General features: G+C 28.5%; 1 protein-coding gene across 3 annotated transcripts in view; it reads left to right on the forward strand.

The window, feature by feature from the left end:
- Positions 1-24,309, forward strand: part of LOC106791049 (allatostatin-A receptor-like) — a 32,223-nt gene extending 7,914 nt beyond the window's left edge. The window contains exons 3-6 of one of the 3 annotated variants that reach the window (XM_014756400.1): positions 1,915-2,044; positions 2,982-3,260; positions 3,672-3,917; positions 24,223-24,309. In XM_014756400.1, the coding sequence (XP_014611886.1) occupies positions 1,915-2,044; positions 2,982-3,260; positions 3,672-3,917 (655 nt within the window). In that variant the 3' untranslated portion in view covers positions 24,223-24,309. Of the gene's footprint in view, positions 1-1,914; positions 2,045-2,981; positions 3,261-3,671; positions 3,921-24,222 lie in introns of those variants that run through there. The other 2 variants (XM_014756402.1, XM_014756401.1) reach the window with 2 other exon arrangements.
- Positions 24,310-27,020: the final 2,711 nt, after the last annotated feature.

The following is a 27,020-nucleotide window of genomic DNA, read 5'->3' on the forward strand; positions in this document are numbered from 1 at the left end:
ATCAGAACACTTGCTGAGTTGATAGTTCATATACGATGTGACCTGTCAAATAATTTTCACGCAAAAAAAAAAAAAAAAAAAAAAAAAACATTATTTTATTATACGTTTTGTTTCGTTGTATTAAAAATATAACATACTCTGTTTCGGTTGCATTCAAAAAATAATGCGTAATTTGACCCGACAGGATAGGTCAGTGCATTCGCATAAAAAGTATAATGTCACAATAAGTTAGAACGTATTATGCGGTATATTTTTTGATTTTTTATTTACAAAAAAAAGATCAGTGAGTAATAACTTATAAAAGTTTCCAGTATTTAATCTCGTGTAATTTGTTTAAATCATATTCGACATTACATTCCAATGTTTATTCCTTTTCGTAACGCGATACTGTACAAACAAATACACGAAGGATATTCTGTAAAAAAAAAAAAAAAAAAAGAGAAAAACACCGATGAAACATAAGAAACCTTTTTCGTTAAATAATTACATGTTTTACCGATAACGTATGCTTACGTTATTATTAGACGAAAAAAAAAACAAAAAATTGGAAAAAACATTATAAAGATAAATATGAAGAAAAGGAAAAATATAATCAAAATATATATTATCAAAAAAGAGAGAGAAACAAAAATAAACTCGAAAAGAGAAAAGAATGATTTGTCCTGTGCATCGACTGACACTCTCTCACAGGGCACATTATCGTCCTTTCGCGTATTCCCGTGAAAAAATATCAAGTTAAGGGAAGAAAAAAAAAGGATATATGTATGTATTCCCTCGTTGGAGAAAGAAAGAAAAAGAAGAAGAAGAAGACAAAAAAAAAAAAAGATAGATAGAAAAGAAAGGTGTGAAAAACATGTACAGTTGCGTTCGTTCTACTTCCTCGTTTCATGCAAGAAAATGTAGCTCGGAAACATCTTTGTGTCTCTATGACGTTCTCGTTAACAAATCTTTTCCCACTCGTACTATTTTTCTATTTTTATTTTTTTTTCTTTCTCCCTTTCTCTCTAATGTAAGCTTTAAATATACTATGCAAATGATATTTACGTCATAAAGAGTTTATGAGATCAAGTATGGACTATTGGGAAAAACATAAATGGATATATACACTTACATATATATTTTTATATATGTGTATAAATTGCGTGTATGTATGTACATTACGTATTACGTAGGTGTTTTTCTATGTCTGATTAAAACAATAAATTTACGACTTTCATTCATAACATCTCGATATGAACATTGAAAAATCATTTGGATGGGCTACGTGTCCAAGAATTTTTCACAATCTATTTCTGTATCGCGATACACACTTATATTACCATACCACGTTTTTCTTTTTTCCTTTTTTTAAACTGGCGGAGCGATCAATCAATTTTTTAATCAACGAAAGCATTAAAGCAATGAAAATGAAAATGGGCAGGTTTCGTGCCAACGAGGATTATTTTTTGATCCTATACGTTTTTCCATACGTATATAGGTAGTACACAAATGCGTGTATATGCGTAAATATGTGTATGTGTGTGTGTTTCAATTAAGTCTAATTTCGATATTAATTCCTGCTATTGACAATAATAATAATAATAATAATAATAATAAAAAAGTGGTCAATTGATCGTTCACGATAAAAACAAAGTATAAACGAAGTGTTGATAGGTTCAGTATTTATGTTAGAAATATTTTTAATAAAAGAAACAAAATTTTACTTCGTTAGTATTATATATATATATACAATTACATATAATACTATTATATATATGCAATTATAATATAACTAATTATATATACATATATAATATTTTATATAGTATACAATATTTCGTTAAATTATTATTAATAAAAACATTAAATATATTTATTTATCTCTTACGATTAATATTTTCTCTCTCTTTCTCTTTATCTGTTTTCTGTTCTCAGGTATTTGGCAGTAGTTCACCCAATAACATCTATGTCCTGGAGAACCGAGAATAATGCAATTTTAGCGATTGCAATCGCATGGGCGGTTATATTTGCGTTATCCACGCCAGCTCTTGTTATTCACGGCGAGGTAAGTCAACAACAATTCATTTAATAGAAAACGAGCTGATGGATATTATTCAAACGTAATATATATATTCAATAAATATTGATAATATTCTATTTGTCTTTATCTCTCTTCCTCTCTCTCTCTATTTTGCTATTGCTTTAAAATTCTCTATAATAGCTACTTTTATTCATTTTATTTTGTTTATATTATACGTATTATTTTTATACACCTTTTATGTTAGTTTCTTTTTATTCTTTTTTGTTCTCTTTTTTTTTTGGTTTTATTACGTTCATATTATACGTATTATTTTTTTATTGGTTGGGGCCAATTTTTAATTTGTTGACCAAATACACTACGGTTAAAAATCGATTTATCGTATTTACGGAAAAAAGAAATAAATAAATAATTTGAGTCTTTTTACTGTTTACCTATGTCAGTCGTATATATATATTTGAGTTATACGACTGGTAGATCGGTGATTTTGTGAGATCGAAGATAAATAAACAAACATTTGAGAAAAATGTTAGACACGTTTTCTATGACAATTGATTAAAAATGATATACGATGATATATTATCGGACAGAAAGCAAACTAAATATTTTTACACATTACATTGATAGATATTGTTCTTATTGTATAAGTATTTACATTCCTTATTGATTATTTTATTATAAGTGTTGTTTTTTTTTCTATATTATATAAGAATAAATCCAAATATTTTAATTGGTATGTGTTAACATTCTCCAATTTCGGTCTTTTACGTTAACATATATATATTTGTATATAATTAATAATATGTTAATAAGTATTTATATGTAAATATATTCGATGAAACAATCGATTAAAATTAGCTTGCAAAATATAATGGGGAATATTGAACATTTGTTTTTTTTTGCTTTTTTTTTTTAAATTTATAGCCCTTTTACTTTAACAAAAGTTGCACCCTTATGTATGTAGATTCACTTTGTGTTTCAGGATATGGAAGACTGGTCGTCGGAAAATCTGACGGCCTGTCGGATCTTACCGCAATATGATTGGTCATTTTTCCAATTATCCTTCTTCTTAACGAGTTATTTGCTGCCATTGACGCTGATATGCGTCTTTTACGTTTGCATGCTTGTCAGATTATGGCGTGGGGCACGTGTTAGTGCCGAAAGTCGACGAGGTAGAAGACGAGTAACACGATTGGTCCTCGTAGTTGTTGGAGTTTTTGCTATATGTTGGTGTCCTATTCAGGTAAATTAAATTTCCTCATTTTCCTCAAATTTAAATAAATAATTATAATATTATACTATATAATTAAAATTAAAAAAAGATAAAAAATATTTGATACGTTGTATCGTAGATCGAATTAAATAGGAAATATATCGATTCGTATGTATTTTCATGTGATTAATAATTATTTTAATAATAAATTTATTAAAAGAGTAAATTTAGAAGTAAAATGAAAAATATAATGCGCGCAAGTGTGTAGTACGATACATTAATTTTATTTCTTCTAAAATATCATCGGATTACTCGAATTATACGATTAATTCTTATTCGATCTGTGTATAAAAAAAAAAGAAAACAAAAAACAAAACAAAATGTACGAATAAAGAATAAATAATATTAACGCAAAATATGATTGTGTTAATTTGTTTACAGGTGATATTGGTTACGAAATCTTTTGATGCGTATCCATTGAGGTCGGTGACGATTATAATCCAAATAGTGAGTCACATTTTGGCTTATACCAATAGCTGCGTCAACCCCATCCTTTACGCTTTTTTGAGCGACAATTTCCGGAAAGCCTTTCGGAAGATAATCTATTGCAGATCACGACAAGATCAACAAAGATCCGGTCCACCTACGAAAACTACCAGAGCCGCAAGCACCGGTGACATCCTTTGAGTAAGTCAATAAATTCATTCATCAAATAAATTGGCAAATATATATTGAGAATTAAATTTAGAAAATTAAAAGGTTAGTTAATATTGCATTCGGAAATTAATTTATAATAATAATAATTCTATAATTATAATTATATTATAATAATATAATTATTTATAATATAATTATAATAAATTAATTTGTAAAATAAAATTCTTGATAATATTAAACAACTTATCGATAGTACCGTGAGCTATCAAATGACTACTTTACACAACAACAACAAAATATATATATAGAACGAGATTTTAATTCAATTGGATAACGTACAATATATTTTTTTTTTACTTACAAATGAATAATATACATTTGTAGCATTTTTATCACATTCTTAAAAAAATTACACGATTCTTACTAATCACCGGACGCGGTCATTTGACATTACGTGGTATGATTTTAGTATTAAACAACTATATTCATAAAATATAACAATTAATCGTCCTTATTAAAATATACTTGATAAAGTTTGAGATTTAAAAGCAGCAACGAATAAAATAATTTAACATTTGTATCATCTCGATAAAATAATATTTCATTAAATACACTCGCGCAATTCGAGCGAATATCTTTCAGAATTAAAAAAAAAGGAATACGTTTTCTTTCTTTTTTATTCTTTTTTCTCCACCACTGATAAATATATTTTTCGTCTTGGCTACACTGTACTCTTCTTGGCGACTTCTTTTTTTTTTTTTTTTTATCTTTTCCGTATTCGCAGTAGGCGTAGTCGAGTACTCGACTTTCAAGTTCGAAATGTGAGCCTATCCAAAGAAGGGCGTGTAAGTGCGAGAGAGATGGAACATTTTTTAAAGAGGGTAGGCCAGGGTGAAAGGGTACTACTAGTAAAAAAAAAAAAAAAATAAAAGCTAGATTGCACTGGCCTGTTCTAAATTACGCTTCTCGTTTCATCGCTAGTGCAATTTCCTGCATTTTTCGTGCTATCGAGCCAACTAGGGGGAGAGAGATCCCACCCTTCCCTCACTTTAAAACCCCCTAACCCCATCAGTCAGTCGGTAGATTTTTTCCTTACGATTAAAGAATGAGTTTGATAATAGTGAATGAGAAAGCTTGGAAGCACTGTCACGAATGCAATCTCTTAAACTTTTTACCCCGTTCTATCATCGATTTTCATTCGAATCTTCTTGACGCGATAAGAAGGAAATGAAATATTGGTTTTCATTTTATAGTAGGGGGAGATGGGTGGGGATGGGTGGAAGGAAAAAACTATTTCCTCGAAAATCACATACGGTTGTTTTAAACGCTTTCAACAAACGAATGTACGAGATAATCCTATTTTTTTTTTCTCTTTTTTTTTGTATTTTCGGACTATTTCTTTTCCCCTTTTTTTTCTTCTCATTCGTTTAAATAAATTTTTGTGGACAACGATAAATACTTTTTCGTTTGAATACTTATATCCTCTGATAGAATTCAATTAAATTTATTTTAATGTTCGAATCGTTGAAGGATTTTTGGGATAAATTTTCGTAACAATTTGGTTAAATCATCAAATATGAATGGAAAATTTGTTTTATTAATTGTATCGAAAGTTTAGTATTTTTTAATTTAGCAATCATATACGCATTTGTATCAGTTTCGTATGTAAATATTTAATAGTAGTAGTAGTAGTAAAATAAAGGAAATAAATTCTATTTCTCGCTGACGTTTTCCACTTATGAAGAATAAGAGGAATAAGAAACATAAGAAGAAGAACTTATTCAGGCGTGCATATCGTCTGTTCGAGAAAGCTAGTCAATGGTATGAGAGAAAGAGAAATCCGCATGAGACAGTTTCGTTTAAAGATTATCGATTTTCTTGTCACGCATGAAGGAACGATAATAATACAAGTTACTCACTTACGTATACTTATGTATTGTATATTATGTACTTACGTATTATACTGTCAATTCTTCTTATTTTAAATTTCGGAAACTATATAAAAATACCTAAAAACGTCAAGTTAAAGTTAAAATTGCCTAGATATTCTAATATTTCAAAAATGATGAAGAACTAACGTGCGCACCACATTTTTTTGATAAATTTCATTCTTTAACACGTACAACACGAATGAGATCATTTAACTCTTGTGATCCATAAAAATAAATTAATTATTTTTCCTCCAATAATTTTCACTCCTTAAGCTTTTATCACAAATTTCTGTCTTCTATAAATTATATATAATATTTTGTAATAAAATGCATCGAGATAAATAAGTTTAGAAAAAAAAATTAGATAAAAAGAGGTAACATACATATCGTTAATATAAATCTATATATATATATAAGATAAATATAAAAATTCATAAAAAACATTAACGAAGAGGAAAAAAGTTAAATCAAAACGTTGCATTAGAGAATCCAAAGATATAATAATAATAATTATTATAATAATACTTGAACGAGAACTCAACTGTAAGCTAGGATAGCGATGTACCGAAGTTTCGAATTTCTCTGACGTAATATTGAACACTACTGGCAGAAAGAAGAAGAATAAGAAGAAGAAGAAGAAGAAGACAGAGAAAAAGTATTATATATATATATTAGACGAAGAAGAAAAACTTTCAGTGATTTACGAGAAGCGGAAGGGCAGAAACTGGAAAACAAGGGCCAAGCAAGCTCCTGTCGTAAAGCTTTTCTTTCAAACGGAAGAAGAAAGAGGGAAGGAGGGTGAGTTGTTGCTCGTGCTGAAAGATATGCAAAGGGAATAAATGCCGGAGACAAATGGACACTAGGGCTCCAAAAAGGGCGACTATCGTAAACGACTACGTGTTCGTGTGTGTGTTTTACATTCTTCTTTGTACGTAAAGTTAATCTATCTCTAAACTTGCAACCTAAGAAAACTATATATATATATATATATTTCCCTCCTCCCCCCACGCAAAAACGTTATTTTATTCTAACCTCGGTAAACAAAACGTAACGACCATTTATTTTTTTTGCATTTTTTTTCGTAGAATCGAACAAATTGCTCGCAACGATGTTAGATTTTTTTTATTTTTGGTCATACGTCTTTTGTTACCGTCTTATTTCTTTTCTTTTTCTTTCTTTTTTTTTTTCTTACCCGAAATTCTATATAATTATTTGACAAAACTTTTGTGGCGTATTCATGAATAATTACTTACGTTATATTACGTTTATTATATATATTATTTTCAAAGAAAAATATATTGGATATAATTTATATATAACGCGATATATTATTATGAATTATTTTAAATATATATATATCATTATTATACTTTTTTTTATTTATAATATCGTTATTCTCAGAAACGTTTATTATATTAGCATTCCGTATTCTTACGTTAAATAAATTGTGTTTCGTTAACTTTTATTCTTTAACGTTTAAAATATATTGACTTCCTCCCCTCCCCGTCCTTCTTCACCATGATTATTATAAAAGTTTTGATATTATTTCTGTCATCGGGGGAGAAAAAAAATTCTTGTCACAAATATTACATGATGTCTGTTAAATAGATATTTTTAGTAAAGATAAAGTAGTAGAAAAAGAAGAAGCAGAAGATAAAGTCTCGCAAAGGGATTTCTAAGAAATTTGCATTAACGCAGTTCAGTGAATTCGTTCTTGTGCAGTAACTCAGAAAGAATCTATCATGATCTACATATCTTCGTATTCATCGGAAACAACCAAGTCACGTTCATAGTACTACTTCAATGTTTTCTTACATTGGTAAGAAATGAAGAAAATACACGAGTTGATATATAATAAAATCAAGCTCAACATTTGAAATTCTATCGAATGATTAGGATTTTTATCTATTTCACGAAAATCAAATTTTGTCCAGGAAAAATTCAATTTTTAAAAATGAAATCAATAATTTCCTACGTAAAACGAAGAATTTAGATAATGCTTTATACAAATAGCAAAATAATAATCTGAAAAACTCGGTCAACCAACAAAAGGGACATTGTTTCGTTATTCCGACTAGAGAGAGAAAAAAAATCAAACTGTAATAGCAATGGTACGGGGAGAAGGAGAGGGTGGTGGTATGGCACATTATTCAACACCTTGGCACAATAGAAATTATTTCTTTTACTTTTATATATATTTTTCTTTTTCTTTTTTCCACTTGTTCAACGAGAACGTTATATTTTTTCAACTATATATATATATATGTATATTCTTCCTCTTTTATTTTCTTTTTCTTTTTCTGCTTCATTTTTAGCTATCCAACTTTTTTCATACTTCTCTCTAACCCTAACACAGGTACAATCTTTATCGTATAAGTTTAAACGATAATCCAGCGAGTTTTATTTTTAAAGTAAATCACACAAAACACACACACACGCACACACATTTTTATTTTCTAACACAAGTTTGAGAAAAAGAAAGAAGGGGGGGGAGGAAAAGGAGGAGGAGGAGGAGGAGGAAGAAAGAAATCCAATCATTCTTACAGGTTTTGTTAAATGTACTTTTAAGTCAGGAGACGAGAAAGAATCGAAAAAGATAGAAAAGAAAAAATAATAGTTGTTTCTATCCTAAAAAGAAATAAGAAAAAAGGACGTTGCTTGAAGATATATTTCTACTTTTAGATAGAAACTCTCTCTCTCTCTCTTTCTCCTTTTTATTTCTTTGTTATTTTGATCTTTTTATCTTTTTTAAGAGTTTGCTTATTCTCTCAATTGTCGCAAAACACGGGCCAACGATTTGTATTCGTTTCTGACCGACACTGAGGTGAGATTTTTTATTGTTGTTGTCTGACTACCTCTATATTTTTTGGTTTGTCTTTTCTTTTTATTCTTCTCGTTTGTGCCAGAAGACATTTTTCCACCCCTTCAATGGAGGGGCTGCGCTGCTTTCTTTTCGGTCATGACCGTTCGTTCGATTTTTCTTCTTTTTATTTTCTTACGAAGTATCAAGAAACTATGATCAACTAACCAAGAATTTAATATATATTATAACTAATAAGAATTATATATATATAATATTGAAATTTATTTTCAGTCACAGTACATTGATAAAGTATATTTGACCAAATTAATAATAATAAATCCGTCGAATATTTTATTATCATGATTAATCATATTTCATATTTTCTTAACACGCACACATTATTTCGATCTTTGTACAAATCAGTTATTAAAACGAATAAAAAAATACGATTATACGTTCAATAATATAGATTATTTTGTTCAGATTTGTAATAATAAATGAATATAAGTGTTAGAAAGGTATTATTATAAATATCAAATTTGAAATCTGTCTGCAAAATTCAATTAACTAATATTGAACGATACAATATTTAACATTTATAAATATTTGATGACATGTTCTTAAACGTTCTCTTGAAAATTTCATGGAAAAGAATAAGAAATAAGTATTGTCTCGGTATTTTCTAGAACGATATTATTTAACGATACGAAATTAATAATAAAATAGAACGGTCGTAACTTTCCTTCTTACTTTCGAAGGAAGCTTTACTTTGCCATTCGATAGGAGAATGAAAAAGAGAAAGAGTGAAAGAATGAGAGAAAAAGAAAGAGAGTGAAACGAATTATTCAATCTCGAAATAGTAATTTGGTATTCGCCAACTTTTCAAATCTAATTTCATAACCATTGAAATATTGAGAGTAAGAAAAAAAGAGAGAACATTCTTAAAATATGTTCACTGTCTCTTTCTCTTTCTTTTTCTTTTTTTTATGTCTTTTAGCATTCAAGATGCAAATGAATCTAATTAACACGAAATTTTTTATCCTTCAAAGAACTTCTTCTGACATAATGTTCCCGTACGTTGACCTAATTGACAGAATTTTGTTTAATTTTGTATTCTTTGACAGAATTATTAACAGAATTTTGTTTAATTTTGTATTCTTATCAAGTTCTTCGAATAATAATGATGAAATTTTTGTAAACTTTGAAACTATGGAAGATATATAGGGTGTTCTAAGCAAAAAGTTAACATTTAACTTATTAATATTTCGCATATATTTCTACTTTGAACGGGATGTTTTTTTTTTTTTTTAAATATATATCAATATAAAATGAAATCGTAGTCAATTAAATGGAGAACAAAATATTTTCTATTATTTCGAAACGAATAATGAAAATAGTTCGAATAATCTAATTTTAGAGTTTAAACGAAATTCTACGAAAAGTTATTAGAAAATTCCTTTGAGAAATATTTCAACGATTTCAATGAAAAAGTATATCTTCCTAAGGAAATAGCTTATGTGCAAGAAGAACAAATCCCGTCTAGATAAAATTTGAATTGTCGAAAATCATTAATCATCATCCTATATGAAATGTTCTATCAGATTATTGAAGATAATTCTTTATATACTCGTCGTTCTCGTATCCTTCAACAATTTTTTCCAACGATCGATGATGCGTGCAGAAAAAAAGAAACTATGAAATGGTTAATACATTTTCTTTTCTTTTCTTTTATTTTTTTTTTTTTTTATCGTAGAAACAATAATGAATATTCTATCTATATATCGAAAGGAGAACGTTCTTTTGAATAACTATAGAAAAGTTTCTTTTTACATAAAATATATATATATACATTTATTTATGACTCGTTCTCGAATGAATATAAAAAAATTTATCGTCTTTTCATCCCTCCTATTTCCTCCGTTCGCAATCAAAGAAAAAAGAGAAAAACGATCACGTCGATTGAGAAATTCAACAATAAAAATGGGCGCAAAAGATAAAAGGGGAAAAAAGCCTTTTGAAACATTATTCAAGAGAAATAACTATTGTAAGGTTAATACCAGTGATTCGAATGTTTAATTAATCAAAGTTTTGAAATATTTCTACTCGTTTAACGAATTCGAAATTATCGATTGATATTTTCAAATTGGAGAAAAAAAGAAAACAAAAAAAGCAACAAAACAAAATAACCATTTATTTTAACAATATCTAATCCAATTTTTTTATTAACACATCCCCACCACCATTATCACTACACCTATCTTATCCTATTCTATATTTTTCGTTAAAACATTTTTTTTTATTGAAAATCAAATTCCGTATATATATATTCGTACGTGACATTTGTCCTTTTTACGTTATCGAATTTTATTATTATTTTCTCTTTTTGCGCATAGGCATATGTTGTGTTACCTCTGTAAATAATAATTGTAACGATATATATATATATTTCACAACACACGTGTGTGTATACATTTTCGTTCAAACTAAAGTAAATAATATTTACCTATATGGGTATATACGTGTGTAAGGGAAAAATTCACGCACGCGTAAATAACGTTTTCAATATATATATATATATATATATATAATGCATTCGTAGTATGTACACATAATATCGCACATATACGTATACGAGAAAGTTGGGAAGCTTATAATAAATAAGGGTTGCAACGAGACGGTATTGAAAACTAAACTGAAAATATGAAAAAAAAAAAAAAAGAAACAAACAAACAAACATACCCTTTGACAAAAAAGGGAGGATAATAAATATCGATAGTGATCGATAAACAACGTTATTCACCGTTCTACTTTTTACAGGGCGAAGGGATGGGGGTAGGACGGGTCAACATTTTTCCTCAGATAATTAATCTCTTACGAGAAAGACGGGGGGGGGGAGATGAGAGAAAAAAATCTGTTTGTTTCTTTCGAGGTTGGTTTTTTTTACGAAAGAAAAAGAAAAAAAACATAAAACAAAAAAAAAAGAAAAAAGAAGAAGATGATGATGATGCGAAAGAGTACAAAATCGTTGTTTTGTATAAATCGTTTTTGATCGATTATTCTACTCGAGTTCGTGGAAAATGATCGGGGAAGAAGAAGAAGAAAGAGGAGGAGGAGGAGGTGGAGGAGGAGGGATTGTCGGTTGTAATGAAAAAGGTAGAAAGAGAAAAGGATACACATCGTCTGTAACGAGAAATCACGATAAAAAAAAAAAAAAGACGTCGATGAGAGAATAAAAAAAGATAGAAAAAGAGAGAGAGAGAGAAAGAGAGAGAGAAAGGAATAGGGGGGGGGGAATATAAAAGAGAAAAGTAGTCGTGATGGCTATGATAAAGGGAATAGAAGAAGAGAAAAGAGAGGAAGGGGGTGAGGGAGGAAGGGAACTGCAAGCAGCTTTTCAGAAACAGCTTTGTCGCCCTAATTACTCTCGAAAGTTGCATCCCACAACCAACCCCACGTCGTCCCTTAAAGTCCACAAGCTTTGCACTGAATTCATTTTTCCATTCTTCTCTTTTCTCTTCTCTTCTCTTCTCTTCTCTACTATTCTATTTCTTCTTCTGCTTCTTCTGCTTCTTCTTCTTTCTATTTTTATTTTTTTTTTATTATTATTATTTCTTTATATTTTTTTTTTCTTCCTCTTTTTCTTCTTCTTTTTCTTTCTCTCATGTCGTTGTACATTTTAAATTGCCCTTTTTACCCAGCAACTCTTACATTTTTCTATTTCTCTCTCTCTCTCTCTCTCTCTCGAACGTTTTTTCTTTATTCTTTTCACCTTAACTCCATTATATTTTTTCTTTTTATTATTTTATTTTCTTTTTCTCTTTCTGTTTCTTTTCGACCCTTGTCTTTTTTTTCCCTCCCCTATCCTTCTAATTTTATTTTCCTTTTTTCACTCATTTTTGTTTCCCCTTTAGTCGGTTACTATTACCGCATAGGAGAATCATAACAATTACCCTGTTGAATATATTTACTCCCACTACTACTATTAATACCCCCCTTGTGCTGCCAAATTGACCGTCCCCCAGTTTTATCTTTTTGACGAATCGATAGTTTGCCTCGAAGATAATAAATATTTTCCTTCCCCATTTTGTTTGTTGTTTATCTTTCATTTCTCCCTTATTTTTTGGGTTCATTAATAGCACGAGTCACGTATATGGGTGTGTGTGTGTGCGTGTGCGTGTGTTTATACGTTAACATTGTGGATTTTAAGATGTGTTATAAGCCTTGGGGTTTACAAGGTTTATGTATGTTTTCAGAACATTATACAGGTATCATTATCTTTTTTTTTTTTCTTTCCCCTTATAGTTCCTCTCTGTTATCAATCTTTTTTTCTTCCCCGTCTACTCCCCTCCCCCCCTCCCATGCCGTTACTTTCCTCTTCTCTCTTTTATTTTCGTATTTTCTTTCTTTCCTTCTTTCTTTTTTTCTTTCTTTTTTTTAGATTAACATTGTTTTCCCGTAGGGGTTGTTCCTTGTTTCAATAGCTCTTCGAAAAATAGATCCAATTTCAAGGATTCATTAATTTCTGAAAAATGACTATTACTATCGACAATGTCAATTAGCGTTATTTCAAAAAAAAAAAGAAAAAAAAAACGAAAAAATAAAAGTGAAAATTAATGTATAACGCTTTTGTAAAATATTATATTAATCTTATGTGATGAACGTTCGAACGATGGGAATATTACGAGAGAGAGAGAGAGAGAGAGAGAGAGAGAGAGAAAGAAAAAAAGGGCAAAGGAAATATCAAAATTTTTATCTCAATTAAAATATAATATTTGATTTAAATATTATTTTTTCTTCTTTTTTTTTTGTGTGTGGATCAATATCATTGTCGTAATGAAAGGAAATAGAGGAAAAAAGAACAAAGTTATACGAACGATTGTAAAATTTAACGCGCGAACAAACGGAATACAATATTTAATATTGTTATTATTATTATTATTATTATTATTATTACTATTATATTGCCATTAAAGAAGTTACGTCTAATTTCTCTGTCAAAATGTTTTTTCAACGGGAGATTATTTATTACATTTAAATTTTCTCTTTCGTTTGCAATCAACAGGAAGACTCAATTTGTAACCGGGTAACACAGAGTAACCTGGAAAACGTATTGGCTTACGTTGCACCATATTATACGTACGTGTTATATTATCGTGTAACATGTAATACGATGAAATGGTGAAAACAATGGGAACGTGTAGAAATTGTTATCAATTAATTCTGTGTCTGACATCCAGGTGACATCGATTCTGCACCTGAAAAATATAAAATTCTATTTTATATATTGTAAAAAAAAAAATTAAAACACAAAAAAAGAAATATATATATATTTTTCTTTTTCTATAAATTTGTATTTCATGACAAATTAAAATAACAATGTTAATATTTTGTTGTTTACTAATCATTTAATTCCTAACTCGAAACAATAGAAAAATTTTTCGCTTACGTTAGATAACGTTTATTATACTAGGGAAACTTTTTCTAAAAAAGAAAAAACAAAAAATTCTACGACGAACGTCGTTTGATTTTATTATTAAAAGCGAGATATGTAATGCTTGGTAAGGGTAAAAATGTTCAGTCGTATTTTTATATAACGTGGTATAATAACGATAACCATTTACATATAACAAGTAGATAATAATATTCCTGTAGTATTTCTTTTGAAATACAGCTATCATTTTATCCATATCACAATGAAAAACATATCTATTCTTTGATCATAATGACACAGCAACATCATCATTTTCTAGATTTCTGTTTTTTATTATGATTGAATCGTTAACGTATGTGTAATATCTATCTACATATGAACATATTTTCTACGATTCGATCAATTTGATATCATAATTCTGGAGACAGAAAAAAAAAAAAAAGATATAAAGAAGACAATAAAAATTCATATATTTATGACTCTTATATTCATTTTCTTTTACTTTCTTTTTTCTTATCATACATTATGCTTTATATCACGTCGATGTATATGCATGGTAAGTAATAAAGTCGTATATATGTATATTTTTCTATATTAATTCTTTCCCGATAAAATTTCTACTCTCTCGCAGCCATTAAAGTAAAGGTAACACCAGTCTCTTTGATGATTTTTACCAGAATTCTTAAAACAAAAACTTTGCATATATAATTTATACATAATAGATTTTTTTCTTTTTTCTTCAAATTTATTCATCAATTTTAAAATCAAATCAAATCATTTTTAATCGTGTTACACGGAATATGTACGTAAATTTAAATCAAAAAATATTTAATCCTTTTTTTATGTTTGAATGTGTTATTACACTAATCGTTGAATAATAAAAAAATATATATCCACATAATAAATGATATTCGATAGAAAAGTTTTAACAAATTATATTGTACATATGCTACAAATTTTTCAAAATATTACGATTAAACACGAACTCGTGATACTACTTTTACTTTTGATCTGATATATATTTTTCTCACCAGTATCTTACCTTATTACGTAGACAAGAAAAGGGACGGGTGTGTATGTGTATGTGTGCGTGTGTGTTATTATAGTTGTAAACTTTAGGCACGTTTTTGACTTATCTTTCGAAAACTAGGTTAGGTGGGATGCAAAAGGGCAAATGGTGAGGTACGATTTATCATTGAACATGAAATAAGACACGTTGTTGAAGGGACTTTCAGATGAGAAGATTATTCTTGGATAAGTAGGCGTGAGTATCGTCGTGCGATTAAAGTGACAAAGAAGAAGAAGAAGAAGAAGAAGAAGAAGAAGAAGAAGAAGAAAAAGGAAGTGAAAGAGACAGACACGAGGGGATAAAGAAGAGGGGGGAAAAGGGGGAAGAAACAAGCATTCCAAAGACAAGGGAGAGTTAAGTTAAGCATAAGAAAGAGGACAACGAGGAATCCGGTGATATCTGAAAGCCTACTTTTGATTCTTTCGCGAAAATAAGGGCGGCCTCGAAGTTTCGTGAATGACGAGAACCTAAGAGAGAAGACTAGAAAAAAAATAAGAATTGCTCTAATGAAGAATACTTCCTAAGTGTGCAAGTAAGAGAAAAAGAAAAAGAAGAAGAAAGAAAGAAAGAAAGGAAAAAAAAAGAGAATGACTGACTGACTTCTTTAAGATCATAGTGATCTCTTAAACAATAAGTCGATATAATATGCATCGTTGCGTTACGAAATGCATTTTAGTATTTGCAAAAACGTGCTGATGACCCACTCGTCACTATTGGAGAAAATTAATTAGATCTAAAGTATTTAATCGCGTTAATAATAATATATTCATATAATTAATTTTATTTTGTAAGTATTTTATATATCATTGCCCATTGTTATCAATCGCGAGAATCTAACTATTATCGTCGAGGTCTAATTTTTAGATTTCGTGATTTCTTTTTGTTTTATTTTTTTCTTTTTCATTACAATTAACTTGATTAATAATATACATTATACCATCTATCGTATATATTTTTTAAATTTATTTCAATTTCATTTCACATTTTTTATGTGTGAAACCGATATTTATATATTTTTATTTATATTATTACTCAATTATTTATACATTTTTTTATATATTATTTTTATAAAGTATACGAGACGTGTAAGGATCTAAAGAGTTTCACGATTTAATTTAACTATACAATACAACGGGTTAAAATATATATATATATATAAGCAGGAACTTATAAAACAAAAACAAAATGATTAGAATTATTTTCGATTTCGTTTGATCGAGTAATTTCAGTCAAGATGAACAACTTTCGTTGAAAGGTTTAACGATTTTGTCGATGCGAGAGACAGAAAGTCTATATCCTATCTATCCTTCTTTGCCCCCTCTCCCCGTCACCCATGCCGTTTCCTCTCTTCACCCTTCTCGTTTTGATCTTTCCTTGAAAAGTTAACGTAGTAGAAAAGAGAGTCGTGCTGCGTGATGATTGAAATAAATAGATAGCACGCTGTGCAATTTCCCCATCTTTTGGTTATTTCTGCTTCCCTACGGAGACCAATTTCAATATAGTGGTCTATTTATAAAAGTCAAAAAAAAAATAAATATATAGGGACTATTTTACGTTGTCACCGTAAAGCATGATTTATATTTGCTCGAATTCTCGTTCGACCTCGAATTATTATTATTATTTTCGGATCGTACGATCATTAATTCCCATTCGCGGAAGTAGAGGGGTTCTCGTCGTTCTTCTTGATCAAATTAACAGTATTTATTTGAAAATAAAGAAAAAGTGATAAATAATTTGATATATATTCGGGAGATTGATAACATACGAAATTTATTTTAATTCATTCGGAGTAACGAGAATTCGAAATTAATAAAACATATCCGTTTAAGCAATCTTCATACATGGATGGAAACAAACAAAAAATTAAAAAAAGAAGAAAAAAATTATAATACGTTTTTAGAGACATTTTCATTAATTAATATGATATTATACAAAGTGAAGAATTTTTTTTAGTTTTTTTCCTTTCGTAATATACTTCGTGAAATTATAATAGTATTAAATGTGTTTTTCCTCGATATTATTTTAAATGTTGGGGGAAAAAAAGAACCAACTAGGGAAAACGAACAATATTTTTTTCTTCTCTTTCAATAATCGACGATAATAATTTAAGGAAAATATTTCTCGACATTATTATTAGATATTTTTTCCTTAAACGTTATTTTAAATGCAGAAACAAAAATTAGGCGAAGGAATTTAGTTTTATAACGATATCGATCAGTTACAAGTTTCGAGAAAGCGTTCAATGTATTCTCATCGAATGTTCCTATATTTTTGGATGAGAAACATGCACACACACATATACGCACACATACAGAAAAGTACACCATTCGGGTCGTCGTCACAAACTGTGCCAACTTACGTAACAACATTTTCATTCGGCAATAAAATTCTGATCTAATGTTGTGTCAGTGTGTAGTAAGACGATACGACGAATTTGGCATCTTGACAAAGAATTTAAATGACGATATGGTCTAGAACGATTTTCATGGGGAAAGAGGGTAGGGAAGGGGAAGGCAGGGATGGGGAGGGGGGAGGGGAAACACAGACCAAATTTTTGATCTATACTCGAATTAGATTATTAAAATGATAATTTAATCGTTCGTGAAAAATACGAAATACGAAAAAGAACTAAAAGAATATGATACAAAAATACAAAAACAATGAAAAGAAGGAAGAAAAAATTTCCTCGAGTTATCTTTTTCGCACGATCTTTCAAAAAGTAACGAAAAAAGTTGGAAGGAAAGAGCTTAGACTAGTCAGTTAGGTTAGCTAGCTAGCTAGGTAGGTAGCCTTTTTCATACTTTGATAATTTTTGAAAGCAGCAAAAACGTCGAAGAAGAAGCTCGGTTTATTATCTTTTCTGTTCTCTGTGCATCGAGTTTGTCGAGTGATGTACCGTAACTTTGATAAACACGATAACACTGTAATTCCTATCAATAGACGACTCTTAAGTAACAAAGATTACTCAACGTCTTATTGATTATTATCATCCTCTTTTCGATAATCAAAAGGTTTAGATCGTAAATTTAAAAGATATATAATTTATTCTCTTTGTCTCTTTCTCTCTCTCTTTTTCTCAAATTGTTTCACTTTTGCAAAATTATGTAACTATAATACTAGCAAGAAGAAGAAAAAACATGTCTACCATATAATGTAAGCAAATGTATAAATTAAATGTAAATTAAATGAGAATTATAATAATTTTCTCGTATGCGATTAAACTAACCATATTATCCATTTATAATAATACACACATACAAAAGTATATATTTTACGTTGTTTTTATAATAACGATTATTCGAGATAAAAAGAAATTTTGGTTTTGTTTTTGATTTTTAAAAAATCTATAAATAAAATCTATTATCTATATATAAATGTACATCTACATATAAAATCTATAAGTAAAATCTATTCACTTTTAGTATAAAAAATATTTGCCGAAACTTTACAAAGAAATGGCAAAGTAGGAAAAATTTGCAGCATGGCATTCTTTGCCATTTTATGAATCTTTGCAAATTGACTTATACCTCGAAAAGGTACTCTACGCGTAGCTAAAAGTGTGCACTTCAATTTAATATAAAAATCATCAGAATTCGCTAGCTCTAAGTATAAAAAATATTTGCCGAAACTTTTCAAAGAAATTGCAAAGATGCACAATTTACAGTATTGCATTCTCTGACATTTTATGAACTTTACATGCTAAATTTATATCTCGATATGGTGTTTTACGCGTAAACAAAAGAGTGTACTTTATTTTAATATAAGTTTCATTAAAATCTATTCACTTTTAGTAGAAAAAATATTTACCAAAACTTTTCAAGGAATGTAGAGGAATTACTAGCAATGACTGATCTCCGGCTTCAACGGTAACATATATATATATTATTATACTTAAAAATAAGCAACGTTGAATGAACAAAGACAAATACAAGTTTCGTTACGAATACGAAACTATTATGCATAACCAGTTTATTCGGTTTAGTAATTAATGGGAACGTTAACAAGGACCAAAATGGATTTGGTTTAATTCGACGTAAGCCGAACATCTATTCCCAGCGTATGCGAGTTAGAGTTTTATTAATCTGATGATAGTCTGCTGACCCAGTCCGCCATATATCTACCTTGCATTCTCGAAATTCGATTAAGTACGTATAATCCAGCTTCGTGAAGATTATCGAATTAATTGGATCCCAGTGACATTGTTTCATCGTCGCATGATTAAACGTATGAGAAACTTTTCGTGTTTCCATTCTTGTTTATTCATTTTTCTTTTTTTTTTCTTTTTTCTTTTTTCTTTTTTTTAATGAGAAAATTCTTGAGAATCGATACCACCATAAATCGGGTGATAAGTGTTGGTAGTGGTTGGTTGGTAAATATACGATGGTGTTTGTTCTATAAGAAACTTTATAAATCACTTTAACTGTTTTAACACAAGCATAAGGAAGTTTCTTTTAAAAATGTTTTTATTAAAATGACATTTTGTTTTTTTTTTTTTTTTTCGTTCCTTGTTCTTTCCTTACACCTGAGAAAGGGGATTCGAATATTACAAGAGAATAATTTTGATATTATTTGTAGTATATTGATCAACTGGGGAAAAGTTCTTTTTTTTTTTAACATTACGAACTTTTTCATTTACATACTTGTATCTTTTCTTAACAATGGCTTTCACGGTTCCACGATACTACTTTTGATAACTTTCTTTCTCTCTCTCTCTCTCTCTCTTTCCCTATTTTTCTGCTTTTATCTTCTTCCTTTTCTTTTCTTTAGCGTCTTGATACAAAATTTTGTTATCTTGCAAGGAGTAAGATTACATACAATTCACACATAGTTTGTATACTCTCGTATACATATATTATATACGTACATATGTATATATATATATACTCTATTTTCTTTATTCTTTTCGACGTGGATAGTACCTCGTACGTGAAAAACACTGCTGAATGTTCTACTTTAACCAAAAGATAAAAAAAAGAAAAAAAAGAAGAGAGAAATCTCGAAGGGTAACTTGATTTTTTAGCTTCTTGTCGTATCAGCAAATGTTTTGGAAGTTTGGATTACTCTATTAACTTACCTAGTTTCAGTGATTTTCGCTTTATCGTGAGAAAACGTTTTGATAACGTAGTTTAGGTTTTGTACAATATTCACATTAAATAAAAACGATGATAAACATTATTTTGTTATCACTGAATGATACACAAATTTTTTAACAAATTAATATTAATCTTTGTAAAAAGAATATTAAATAAGAATATTCGTGATTATTTAATTTTGAACTTTTCATGATAAACTTTGATATTTTTTATCACAAGATCGTTCTTATTTCGTTAATGATATTCACTTTTTCCTACGATCTATTTGAAATAAAGTGAAGTAACAAAAAACAAAAAAGAAAGCATAGATAGGACTTTTGAATTTATTATCATCGTTTCATCCACGTTAACGAAACTCTCGTGAACGAGCAGCTAGCTAGCTAGCTAGCTGGCAAGATCAAATACTTTCTTTTTCTTCTTTTTTATTTGCCTGAGATAAATTTGCGGTTAACGTGGTGACGTATTTAAATCAAACGACGTGGGATGGATCATAATGAAAAGAATTGAAAAAAACTTTGCTCTTTTTATTCCCCCTTCTATCTTTCTATCTTTACTTAAAAAGTAGACGAGAAAGTAAATGTTTTGATCTTACAAAATTAACATTTGTAATTTTATCTGCAATGTATTTTACACTTTATGTAATGTCGATAAGCAAACGAAAAAAAACTATTACCATTAATATAATGTATAATATTTAAAATAATCAAATATTTAATAGAATAAATATTAGTATTTCCTACACAATATATATATATATATATATATATATATAAATTACATAATAATAAATTAATATAAAGAATTTTATTTTAATGATATTGGTTAAATTAATTACGTGCTTCAAAATTCAAATATTTCATCAATAATATTCAATAATATATTTTTTTAATACTCGTATTTAAATTTTGAAATAAGTTTATTATATATGCATTGTAAAATGTCGATAACAGTTGTATGATTTCTGATGAACTATTGAACAAAACTATTGTAACTCGAAAACGTACGGTTGGCTTATTAGAGTACCTCATAGATGGTTGTATGCACCATTTCGTAAAAACAAAAACATGCATGCACGTTTCTACTAGTCATATTATATATACAAATACATGAATATATGCATAGAAGACGTTTTTATACGATCGTATGAAAATAACTATTAACGAGAATACTAGAAAAATTGCAACTATTAGATCGAACATGAGTTTAGAAAATTATTTCTAAAAATGATTACGCATATATACATGTACAATTTACCATATACATATATAACGATAATAAAGTATAAAATAAGAGAAAAAAAAAACAAATATTTATTTCCCATTATAATTACATAAGAGAACGTTTCTTTTGTACATTTAATTTGTGCATGGTCATTCGGGTAAACGTTCTCATTGGAAAATTGTCGTGTGACAACGATGTTAGAAATCAGCTGTTAAAACTTCCTGTTACGTTTCTTTTTCTTTTTCTTTCGTTGAGTATTTACCCCCGAAAGATGTTTCAAGTTTGGAAAACTTATTTACCGTTAGAGTACGTCATCAACGTGATCCACGAGAAAGAAGGAAACGGGAAATGGAAAAAGATAAAGAATGATAGAAAGAAAGAAAGAAAAGGGAAATAAACAGGAAGAAAGAAACGATAGAATGGAAAGTGAAAAGCAAATGGTAAGAGATAAAAACGACTGGAAGAAAGAGACAAAGAAATAAAGAGAAAGAGAAAGAGAGAGAGAGAGAAACTGGTAAATGCTGGCAATGTTTAAGAAAAGAATAAAACAGAGTAAACGAATTCGTAGTGGAAATTAACGTAAGAAGAGTTTCTTTGAGGATTCAGGATGGGTGGAAAGTTTGGGGGAGGTGGGTGGTTGATAGTCGAGACAAGTTGAACATTGGCTTCATTTTAACTAATGGAAAATTCTTGTCGTATATAATATCGTCGTGTGCTTGCAGTAATTGTCTCCTATCATTTGAATTACAAGGGATAAATTATAATATGATGTTCGTCATTAATTTCAAGGAGGTTTTAAAAGGGCCACAATTAATTTGTTTATCTTCGAATTAGACATATGTAATTTGAATAAAGAAAGAAAAATTAATTAATTCATTTATATTCATCAGAAATTTTTCTTATCCGATAAAAGGGGTCTTTGAACGGGATGTAATTTTCATGAAAAGAAAATTATTCCCTTTATTTTTTTTTTTTTTAAATCATATACGGTTAGACAGTTAAATCGGAAAGGAACGGAAAAATGTTCTGTCAGCTTATATAACAGGTAATTTTATTCCTTTAAAGTGAATTTTCTCCTACGAAAAATGATCCTTTACATAATTGATGGACTCTAGATATATATACTTTCAAAATTGTATTAAAAAAAAAAAAAATCAGAATTTCAAAGTTGGAAACCTTCTCTTATTTATGCAAAAACGTGCAAATTTTTTCGTCCTAGAATAAATGAATTTCTCAATTAGTTTGATATCTGATTATTTTCGAGGAAACATTTGTTGTATCGTTAAAACGGCAATTTTTAATATCATTATTTTTAATGAGCAATATACATTTAAATTCTTCATTTAATAATGAATCATTTTAATGAAATGATTATTATTGTAAACAAATGTAATTATTTCCAGCAATATGATAAATGCGAACATTTGATAAAAAGTAATAATAGAAAGATGGAAAATAAACTTTGCAAGTTATATTTGCAACGTTTCTAATTGATATTTCATATTTTCGATTTAAAAATCTTACTTTTTTAACAATTCGTAAGAATCCTCGTACCGATAGTCGACTTTTTGAAACTTTAGCTCAACTAACTCTAGATATTTTTTTTTTGTATTATTTAAAAATAATTTATTATATTTATTCAAAAGAAAATACATAAATAACGATCCCGGTTCTCAAGGTTTTACATTAAATCTGCGTACCATTTAATTTTTTTTTTTCTATTTATTTTTACGTTTTAATTAACGTAACATTTGATGGAATTAGAAATCAATATCGATCGAGATAAAATCTAGATAACTTTATCGGATAGATACTACACACACACACAATACGAGTACACATAAAACTGTAACGGAATTTTACGAACTCGATGAAAATCTATCAAAGGTGATAGCTAAAAGGGATAAAAGTAATCGTATATAGAGTAAGAATTGAATTTCTCTACATTTCTTTCTTTTTCTTCGATAACATTTTGAGGATTTAAACGTATATTGGAAATTGTCAAACTATTGGAAAGTGTAGAAACGACGTAAAGTGATGGCAGATAAAATCTTTCCCTTTTTCAAGATTTTCCCACAGAGACAGACGACGGGGAAGAAAATATTTTTCCATTGATTTGGCGTATTTTTATACTTGAAAAAAACTACTATACTACTACTACTACTACTACTATTACTACTACTGACCTATTTAAAGAAGAACTTCCATAAAAGTGTTCGTGCTCGTTATTTATAAAGAAGAAAGAAAAAAATAACTTTTGTTAAAACATGTATTATATTTTCTCAACATTTTTTCTCTTCCATGTATACCTTTTTACTTTTATAAAAGGCAAAGATAGATCTCCGATAAAGATTGTACGATCTTATTATTAATTCTATTCGTTATTTATAAAGAAAGTAGAATACAAAAAAAATATATAAAAAAAATGTTAATGTAGTTATTAGTTATATGATCTGTGTACCGTTCCCTTCGAAATCCACCGTTTGACTGAGTCATTGTCTTCTATCAAATTTCTTTTAATAAATATTGTTTCTATGACTTTCCGCGAAAGCTGCGCATGTGCATAAGGGGAATAATATTCGTAATAAATCAAATTTAAGATTATTACATTCTTAACATTCTTATATCATTTTTATGTTCAACGGTGGATTTCGAAGGGACCCTCCACAGATCATATATTCTAAGAATTTAAACAACAATAGACTTATATTTCAGATTTGTTCAAACACATTGTTCGTTCTATTTTAATCTCAGAAAAATTATCTATTCGATTTTTCAATGTTACAGATAGAAAAATCTACGCCCACCGATATAATTACTGCTGGACTGACAGAATCGGTACTGAATGTTTCTGTATAATTTTAAGAAGATAAACAAAATGAAGAGAGGGAAGAAAAAAAAAAAAAAGAAAAAAAAACTCAAAGCATGCATTCGATGGTTTATGTTCTTTTTTCTTTTTTTTTTTTTTTTTTTTTTTCTTCTTTGACGTTGTACATACGAAAAGAAAAAAAGTACATCCATACGAGTGGCGTGTGGTGGAATAATTTGAGAGATATTATATAGTCAATGAAATTGTAAACGTGTGAATGAGATGAATAATAATAATAATAATAATAATAATATAATAAACGATTAGTATAAATTGAAAATAAAACGAATAATATTAAAATGATCAAAACTTGAGATCTGATCCATCGAATATCGATTAGAAGTGATATGAAATCTTTTTTTTCGTCGTTTTAATATTAAACACTGTTTTGAATATGTAAATATTTCTTGTAAGAAAGAGAAAAAGAAAAAAAAAAAAAAACAAAAATGGAAGAAAAATAAAAGAATATAATTACACAATGCGAAAAAGAAAAAAAAATGATTATTTAATAATTATAATAACGTACGACTATCTCTTTAAAATTCTAAACGCTTTAATTAACTAGCACTATTCTTTGATTATATATAAAATTATTGTTATTAAACATCGACTGATTGTAAACGAATTGAACGAGCTTTAGATATAATTAATTAATTGTATATCTATATCGAGATTTATCGTTTAAAATAAATGAACTCTCTGTGTGTCGTGAGCGTGCGTGCGTGCGTGTGTATATGTATGTATGCATGTATGATGGTGTGTACACACACGTGAAAAGAAAACGGTTTAAACGACGTGGACGATCGCGGACGAGCCCCCGCTTTTTTCCACAGGATAAATAAATAAATAAAAAAAAAAAAAAAAATCCAAACAAAAGTAGATAGTTTAAACTGTTTCCTTTTCCAAGAAAATAAAAAAATAAAATTCTAGTATTTTATCATGATGTTAAAGAAGGAATCAATTTGAAACTAAAAAAAAAATCGATCGACAGCAATTGTATAGTGTATTGTTAATAAAGATAAAATAAAAAAAATGACGTTAATATTATGTAATTTGTAATCAAATTTGATTTTACATTTTTTCTTTTTTTTATGATCTTACTCGAGAATTATGTTTTCGTATCATCCAAGTAGAAAATACTTTTTTAATCTTTGAACTTTTTCTAATTCATTATCAATCTAAAAATTTCGTAAATGAATAACACGTTATGAGAAAATTATTTTTCAATTTCATCGTAACGAACGTAGAACAAATTTTTTCATCGATGACTCGGCAAAAAAAAAAGAAAAGGAGAAGAAGAAGAAGAAGCTTCCATGATAAAGAGAAAATCGATTATTCATTCGGTATAATTTTGTTGATGAGACAGAAAGATTAAAGCTTTTCCCTTAATGAGGCTATATGCATACTAGGATGGGAAATAACGAGCGTGTTGATAACGGAAGAATTACTAGCCCTTCTGTGAAAAATTAATGTTTCGTAAAAACGAAGCTATACAGATCTATTTTTATTTTATACCATTTATATACCTTTTCAGTTCATTCATTACTTGGTTCAAGGTTCGAGTTCCAATAATGAATAATAATTCTAATAAAAATCAGAGACACACAGATGAAATAATTTTATATTTCCTCTCTATCGATCATTTATTCTTTTTTCTTCTTTTCCTTTCCTTAACGAACAAAATTATTACTAATATATATAATCACTACATTTATTTAATTATTAATTAATATCTAACGAGTGAGAAAAATCAAATCGAAATACCGAGTATTCCGTTTCGAATCTTTTTCAACATGATTTTCTTTCGCGTTTTTTTTTGTTTTTTGCACGAATCGGTTAAATACAAAAAGTGACATTTATTATTCGAAATAAAGTAATAGCGAATAAAGTAAAATTAAAGTAAAGCAAAGCAAAGCAAAGTAAAGTAAAGTAAAGTAAAGTAAAGCTAAGTAAGAGTTACAACCGAAGAGAAAGAAAGAAAGATAACGATTTTGATCCCCTAAATGGGCATCTGTCGGGCAACTGTAGTTTTTCTCTCCTCGTCGAAAGGATTAAAGTGCGCTTTTACGATGGACCATAAAATTAAAAGGACTTAAGTTTAATGCGAGTGCATCGTCGCAAAATCGTAAATATCGATGTCTTCATATCGTACACCGCAAACTCTCAATACTCTTTAAGAGTATTTCGAAAATTTGGGTGACGATTTTATTACGATCGAAGATATGAAAATAAATGAAAATGTGAAAATAACAAAATCGTGGAAAGAAATAATGTAAAAATTAACATAATAATATAACTCGTATAATAATTAATAACAAAAGAAAAAACAATCTTATGAATATGGATCTTCGCGTTTATCATATAAAAATACTTTTTTATTTATTCGACACAGAATTACATCGAATCGATAGGAAATAAAATTGACTGTAATTAATTACTTTAAAAGATATAAGGTAAGTATTATTATTTATTGGATATATATATATATATTATATTGGAAAAGAATAATCATATATATTTGCGCTTGCGTATCAAAGTTACACTCGAAAAGTGTTCCTATCGTCTAACTTTAATTCTAACAATGACTATGAACCTTATCCTCGAGTAGAAGCAACAATACATAGATAAATATATGCTCGGAGAAAAGGAGGAAGCAAGAGCGTTTCTGGAGCGGAAAAGTTTCGAATGAACCCCTGAAACGGCGGTTTATGGATGC

This window comes from Polistes canadensis, unplaced genomic scaffold, assembly GCF_001313835.1.
Source record: "Polistes canadensis isolate GaletaPanama2010 unplaced genomic scaffold, ASM131383v1 scaffold_281, whole genome shotgun sequence".
In the NCBI taxonomy this organism is placed as follows: Eukaryota; Metazoa; Arthropoda; class Insecta; order Hymenoptera; family Vespidae; genus Polistes; species Polistes canadensis.